The sequence below is a fragment of the Chenopodium album genome, chromosome 17, assembly GCF_948465745.1.
Source record: "Chenopodium album chromosome 17, dcCheAlbu1.1, whole genome shotgun sequence".
In the NCBI taxonomy this organism is placed as follows: Eukaryota; Viridiplantae; Streptophyta; class Magnoliopsida; order Caryophyllales; family Amaranthaceae; genus Chenopodium; species Chenopodium album.
In genome coordinates, this window is record NC_137850.1 from 45,277,194 (window position 1) to 45,285,289 (window position 8,096).

The following is an 8,096-nucleotide window of genomic DNA, read 5'->3' on the forward strand; positions in this document are numbered from 1 at the left end:
GAACCACAATCTTTGATTTGAAATGGCCAATTATTAACCGTCAAAATGTAGTTCATCAAACCTTACCCTCAAAATCCAGTGATTAACTAATAACCATTTATCTCTAAAATACTAAAAGACATTTTTTAGAAGGATAATAGCCTCATATTCACCTTTCACTGATAGGAATACATTGCAATCTCTGCATCATCTGTCATTTTTTCCCTATTTTTTATTTCTATTTAGATTTTCTCGCTTATTGAGCTCGAGGCGTGCCAACTAGGCAAGATTTATCATCCACATGGCGGTACATCACTGGCCGAAGCATGACAGCCTCTCAAGCAAGACATATTATGATAACATGCATAACTAGACTTATATAAATTTGTAGCACTGAAGCATTGATTAGCCTGTGTGGTAGAGTTTGCTAAGAGGAGGGATAAGACTTTGCATATCTTTTGGCTAGTCTGTTCTGTTCTCTTTAGCATACACAGTTCATTGAAGAAAAATGGCCTCAGCTTCTCTTCTCAAGACCTCACCAGTCCTTGACAAGTCTGACTTTGTCAAGGGCCAGACCCTCCGCCTTCCTTCCGTTGCTGGTGTCAGGTTTGCTCCCTCGGTTCCATCTTCTCTGACTGTCCGCGCCAGCTCCTATGCCGATGAGCTTGTTAAGACCGCGGTACGTTAACTTTGCCTTTTCTATCTCTTCACTGATTAAATGTTATGATGTTTGCTCATGTACGTCTGTTAGCTACAGTATATAGTTATGATTGCTTCTGAAATTTATGCCTATGATTCTGAATAGTACTTCCTCTGTTCTTAATTAGTCGCTACATTACTTTAGTCATGTTTGCCAACGCATATTCTCAACCATTTATACTTTTAAATATCAATAAGGAATCACTATAAAAATTGATATCAATAAATTACACATGGAGATTAATCTGATTTAACAAGAGCTCACGTGACTTTGTTTTTATTTAACACAAAGTATAGTCTAAGTAGATTATATGGATAGTGTATAAAAGAAACATAGCAACTAAGTAATAAAAAACTAAGGTAGTATAAAAATAGAATATAATAGAGAATAGAAGTAATAAAGAAGAAAATAAAAAAGGAGTTTTTGTAGACATATATAATGACCGGGAGAAGTATCTAAGTGGAGATTCTATGATTCTCTGACACTTGTGTAAATGATTTTGACTACCTTAAAAACTTATCCATGTTGAAGAATTGTAGTGGATGGTTTACCAAACTGATACTAGCTCTAGTAGTTATACTTGTCTACTGTAAGATTATTGGAAAAGAATTCAGAAGCAAAGTTGTTTATTTGTGGGGGTTGTATGCAGAAAACTGTGGCATCACCTGGCCGTGGAATCTTGGCCATGGATGAGTCGAATGCCACCTGTGGGAAACGTCTTGCCTCAATCGGTCTAGAGAACACCGAGGCTAACCGCCAAGCCTACCGTACCCTTCTTATCAGTGCCCCAGGCCTTGGTCAGTACATCTCTGGTGCTATCCTCTTTGAAGAGACTCTTTACCAATCCACCACTGATGGCAAGAAAATGGTTGATGTCCTCATTGAGCAGGGCATTGTTCCCGGTATCAAAGTTGACAAGGTTCGATATCTTGCCACTCTCTTACTTGTAGATTAGATTAGAGTAAGAAAGTAAGTATGCTAGTGTAATAATGATATGTGAGCATTTATAATGTACTATTTTACAGGGTTTGGTGCCACTTGCTGGTTCAAACGATGAGTCATGGTGCCAAGGTCTTGATGGTCTTGCTTCCCGCTCTGCTGCTTACTACCAGCAGGGTGCCCGCTTTGCCAAATGGTACATAACATGATTTTACTCAAAGTATGACTAATTGACTATGTATTTGCTTGTTAGATAATGTCAATATTCACAACAAATATTGGATTGTTGATTTTCTACAGGCGTACTGTTGTGAGCATTCCCAATGGCCCATCTGCCTTGGCAGTGAAGGAAGCTGCTTGGGGTCTTGCTCGCTACGCTGCTATCACCCAAGTAAGCAACTAAAAACCAGAACCTAAACTTTTTATTTTAAACTATTTCACTTTTATTGGTTCTTATAAATCATGTGTTGTATTTAGGACAATGGATTGGTCCCAATTGTTGAGCCAGAGATCTTGCTTGATGGTGAGCATGGAATTGACAGGACATTCGAGGTTGCTCAGAAGGTTTGGGCCGAAGTGTTCTACTACATGGCAGAGAACAATGTGCTCTTTGAGGGTATCCTTCTTAAGCCCAGCATGGTTACCCCAGGTGCTGAGTGCAAGGAAAGGGCCACCCCTGATCAAGTTGCTGACTACACCCTCAAGCTCCTCCACAGGAGAATTCCCCCATCCGTCCCTGGAATCATGGCAAGTTCCTATACCTTCATTACACTTAATAATAAAATGCTGAATTTAATTGACTTAAAATTATTCATTTATTATCTGTGTACTTTTATCATACATTTTAGCAAAACATCATGTACTGCCTTCGACCCTAAATTGTAGGCCACATAGTACCCAATAAGTTCTGTTGATTAAGGTTTATCTCTTTATTGTTCATGGTTTCTATCCCGTCCATTCATTGCCCCTTAATACTTGAATGTTGAATATAAGGTTGACCCCTAAATCGTTTAGTTATTAATTGTGTATGTTTACCGATATCATACATTTTATAGAAATGTCATGTATATTACCTCAGTGTAGGAAGAATTTAGTGTTTCACCCCTTTGATCATTTCCTGAGAATGTTGTTGTGATTTTTGATTTGCTTTGACTGGCAGTTCTTGTCTGGTGGGCAATCTGAGGTGGAGGCAACCTTGAACTTGAATGCCATGAACCAGAGCCCCAACCCATGGCATGTATCTTTCTCCTACGCAAGAGCCCTTCAAAACACCTGCTTGAAGACCTGGGGTGGAAGACCCGAGAATGTGAAGGCTGCTCAAGATGCCCTGTTGCAACGGGCCAAGTCCAACTCTTTGGCTCAGCTCGGTAAGTACACTGGTGAGGGTGAGTCCGAGGAGGCCAAGAAGGGCATGTTCGTCAAGGGCTACACTTACTAAGAAGATTATTACTGAGTGGGAGTTGTTATTAGATTAAGTTTGTTTATTTTAATGGAGGTTGATCATGGACCTAAAATTTGTGTATTTAAGTTTGAAGGCCCTAATGATGTGATTAACGGCCATGAAACAGACTTTTTTGGTAATTACTTAAATTGTATGTACCTTATACTCAAGTTTTAATAAGATTGTTCAGCTACTAATGAGATTTACCTTAGCTCTTGGTTATTGCTTTTTACAAGGGTTTGAAATGAATATGAATTGAATCGATTTTCTTCTAAACTTAAAGTTTAAGTATTCTTTACTTCTGCCACCATTGTTTACAGATTTGTTTCCTTGGTGCTTGCTTCATGTTGATTTGCGTTTTAGTTACATTAAACATTTCTATAAGATAAGAAAACAAGTAATAATTCGGAGTCCTCTCTTTAGGGGAGCGTCTAGTCTACCCATGATGTATAATCGAGAGAAGATGCAGACTATTTCAAAGATTTATACATAGGGGAAATTACAAGATGATCAATGTTAGCCATACTTTCTTCAGAAAAATGTTAGCTATACCTGTAAACCTTTGTGTAGCCGTTGTCATTGCTTCAATTCTGACCAAGATCGTAAGAGTCGTGTTGAAGTTGTTCATGTGGGCTGAGACGTGGTTGCTGTGATTGTCGTGGATGAAGCTGATGAGGAGTTGGTTTTACACGAGCCATCAAAATTAAGGTTGTAGCATCAATCCCATGGAGGAAGTAGTTGGTGAACCACCGAACAAAGGTATGAGATACGTAGTGTTATGGTTGATGGGATTAAAAGATGGTGTTGAAAGTGTTTGAGGTAAAAGGGTATACATGATTACAACTTACAAGCACATGAGCAAAAAAATAACCTTAGTTAACATGCATAAGGTACAACCGATTGTACATTAAAAAATTCACTAATCTAGCATGTTTCAATTGCACATTCGCAGTACTATATTAGATTTTTTTTTTTTGGATTTACGATATGTGTAGGCGGTAGAACTATTGAAATTGAAGAGCATTTTTCTTACCTAAAAAAAATTGAGAATGCAAGCATATACTCATGTGCTCCTTGTATATAAGCTTTTTATTTAATAATTATATACTGTATGAATTAACAAGTAGCGTTTGTAGTCCAACGGTTAGGATAATTGCCTTCCAAGCAATAGACCCGGGTTCGACTCCCGGCAAACGCAATTTTTTTCCTTACCATCCTCTGTTTTATTAATGTCTTCATTGTTTGCACAAGCACTTCTACTAGTAATTGTGATGCGAGTCCACTTGTTGATGCGGTTGCCTACTTTCATATCGCCATTGGTTTGCTCCCCGGAGCCATTGGTATTGTTTACAATATTGATCACACAACCCCCGTGAGACGGAGCATGAACGGAAGGTAAAGGATTATAGCCATAGTCCGGGTTGTGAGGAGCATGAAAATGAGGATGATGATTATATAGTGATGATGGTGGAACATATGCATGAACAATATTAGGACGAGCTTCTCTTTGAGTTTTAGGAGCAGAATTATTTTGGTTTGTTTCTTGCACTTTTGAAGTGAATATATTGATGATACACTTCTGAGTTGGGGAGGAAACCATGTCGTGTGAGATGCAAGAGAACGAAAGGGTTTTGATCATAGAAGCAGAGGGATGAGTAAAAAAAAATAAATTAGATGACTCTGACACCATGTGAAGAGAGTAATATGCGTATATTTTAGGTCGAATTAGAGCTAAGGTACATGTACAATTATAAGCTTCATTTAAATTAATTATTATAATAACTTTTAATTTATGATTCGTCACTAATCAATGTCTTCAAATAGTTACGATTCTATATACTACTATAATTGTAGGACAAAGAAGAGCTAGATACTATTCTTCTTATTTGTAATTAATTGGCTATTTCATTGTCACAGAGATTCGTCCCATGGTGTATGCAATATGCATGTAGTAATGTTTAGTACTAATTAACCTAATTACATTATGCTCCTTTACATAAACTTTGCACTCGATTTTTTTTTTTAAAAAAATTTGGCCCCTTCTTCTCAAATGAATTAAAATTTTCACTCCATGTATTTTGAATTTAATTATAGTACATAAACGAGAGAATCACAAAAGTTCATTGGATCATATTAATAAGAGGATTCATATTATTCATGATTTATTGCGTGAGATTGTGAAAGAGAAGAAAATTATCTATATATGACAAACCAATGCTTATGATCATTTTTCTAAATAATGACAACTATTAGAACATAATTTCTTACGTAGTATATGAAACCTTAAAAGCTAGCAAGAACTTAAAGCATACCTATATATCTCAGCTCGTTACAAAATTATTACAAGCCCTATTATTATTATTATTATTATGTAACACGTATGTGACAGTCAAACTAGATATGGATAGTAAAGTGCGTTTATGTAAACAAGATTCACTTAATCCGGCCAATATCCCCTAGGGTAACATCCCCGGATTTGTTTTGGCTGTCTTTATTGTCATGATTTCCACCAATACTTCCTATTTTGACATGACTCGAACTAGTGCTGCTATTGTTGCCAACTGTTGTATCTCCGTTGGTTTGTTTACCGGAGCCATTGGTATTACTTCCGGAATTGAATCCGTAGCTACCTGGCGATGGGGCATGGAAGAAAGGAAAATGATTATAATTGTAAGGGTAAAATAGAGGAGGATAACCGTAGTTTGGGTAATAAGGAGTACCAAAAGGAGGATGATTGTATAATGGTGGTGGAAAACCATGACTAGCATTAGGAGGAACTTCTCTTTGATTAGTAGGAGCTGGATTTTGCATATTTGGTATAGTTTCTTTTTATTTTGGTCATGTAACACGAGAAGACTTGTTTTCACCTTTTATAGACATCAATGAGACGTACTAATGGTGGTATTAAGTATTATATTGTTTTTATTTGTTTGTTTATCATCATATATAAAGAGTTATAGACTAAAGAGCATATGCTTTAAAGAACACTACTAGATTAGTAAATGTGCATGCATGCATGATTTTTCTTGGATGTTGGCTAGAGGTCTTCTCTTTAGATTTCAATCTTGGATATTTTCGTTTTAATTAAATCACTCATAGTTTTGTTCTTTTATTATGGAAAGATAGATTAGTGGATTTTATTAATTTAGTTCGAGCTAGTTTTGCCAATGTTACAGGTTTTAAGAGAAAAAAGCCAATATACATGTGATTTGAACACAATTACGAGTATCCCACCTACCTAAGTAGCTAATAGACTTCTTGCATATGTGCAATGCCTTCCTTCACCTATAAATTCCCCAATTGTGTTATCTAATGGTACTTCTTGTACTAACAAAGTGCATTTATATCTTTAAGCTAGAACTTACCTGTTCAAAAACTCCACAATAATTTAAGCATGCTTGGTTAGGAATTTCAGATCATTGTTAATAATATATGGGTGACTTAATTAGCTAATTAAACCTAATTGTGCATTAAATAACTATGGAACCACAACAATTTGGGAGAATAAAATTAAGAAGATGGTGATTCACACATTTTTAAAGTTTTTTTTTAAGGTTTTTTTTGTTTTTGTTTTTTTTTTTTTTTTTGACAAGACACATTTTTAAAGATAGACAACGTTAGCTAGCTCATAAGGCAAATTAAATTTAAAAGAAATTTCACATATTTATTTGAAAGATAAAACAACATTTCATGATTCATCACATGTTTATTAGGAGATTATTTATAATTAATTATCTTAACTTTTGATAAGATTATTCTTCTTTGATACTTGTATGAAGAAAAATGAACCAGATACAATTCTCTTTATTACTGATTGGCTTTTTCATATAGATACGTCCCATGGTGATTCATCATAATTAATAGTTTAATACAATATTTAAAAACTAATTAGCCTCGTTATGTTCCTTCTTACATGGAGTTTGTATATTTTATTTTGGTCCCTTATATGCTTCTCGAATGGAATTTGTCTTCCATAAATTGATGTTTACATACCGTTATTATTAGAGCAGTTGGTGATACTTAAAATAATTATTAGGGGTCAAAGTAATTTGGATTAAAACAAAATCGAACCGAATAATTAGGTTTGGATTTTTTTTTTAATTTTTTAATTTTTTAAAATTTGGATTAGATTGATTTGGAATATATATATATATATATATATATATATATATATATATATATATATATATATATATATATATATATATATGGATTACGATTTAGAGACGGTTTGGGGGTTAAAAAAACTAAAAACCGAATTACAAACCGAAATTTTAACCCATTACATTAAGCCTATTTTCTTTTACAAAATATCCCATGTAAAAGATAATTGGTGAGATGTATTTCTTTGCATAAAGTTACAGTCTATAAATATACAAACTAAAGACTATTTTAAGTACATAATAAATTACAGCTATGAGAGGGGAGGGAATTATGGGATATAATTTACACAAGTCAAAGATGACAAAATGCACAAAATTACCATATTTATCTTTGTTATGTCAAAGATATGTTTGGAGAATAATATCAAGATAATTTCTTCCTATTATTCTCTTCATCCCAACCCCTTTTCCCTTTCATATATAAACCCCTAAAAAAAAAAACCCTAATTCTCAATCATCCTTTCTCAGTATCTCACTCTCTCACAAAAAATAATGTATTAATAAGAAGAGATTGAATGATTGTAGGATTTTTCTAGGTGAAATTTGGTTTTCGGGTTTAAATGTTATGAAAGAAGAGAATAAATTTTAGTTTGGATTGAATTCTAATTAGAAAAATCGAATTAATTTGGATTGCTTTGGACTGGACCGAATCTTAATTCGGTTTAGATTTGGTTTGAGAAACCCAAAAATCAAATTAATTTGAATTGATTCGATTTTGGCAATAATCCAAGCTGCAAACCGAACTTTCACCCCTATTGATTGGGGAAGAATAAACAAAGAAAATATATAAATGCACTAAAATACGGAGTACTAAATAACAAAGGTAAAATTATTTTTGAACATAAACTAAATATACTTTATTTTAAAGCATCAA

General features: G+C 34.4%; 1 protein-coding gene and 1 non-coding gene across 2 annotated transcripts; both read left to right on the plus strand.

Moving 5' to 3' along the window:
* The first annotated feature begins 380 nt into the window (after positions 1-380).
* LOC145589888 (fructose-bisphosphate aldolase 1, chloroplastic-like) lies at positions 381-3,270 on the plus strand. Its single transcript, XM_081646586.1, has 6 exons — positions 381-658; positions 1,329-1,598; positions 1,705-1,814; positions 1,919-2,009; positions 2,096-2,365; positions 2,778-3,270. The coding sequence occupies exons 1-6, from the start codon at positions 488-490 to the stop codon at positions 3,054-3,056; spliced, it is 1,191 nt and encodes a 396-aa protein (XP_081502712.1). The 5' UTR covers positions 381-487; the 3' UTR covers positions 3,057-3,270.
* Positions 3,271-4,185: 915 nt separating this feature from the next.
* Positions 4,186-4,257, plus strand: TRNAG-UCC (transfer RNA glycine (anticodon UCC)). The gene has a single exon. It is a non-coding gene; the product is annotated as a tRNA-Gly (tRNA).
* Positions 4,258-8,096: the final 3,839 nt, after the last annotated feature.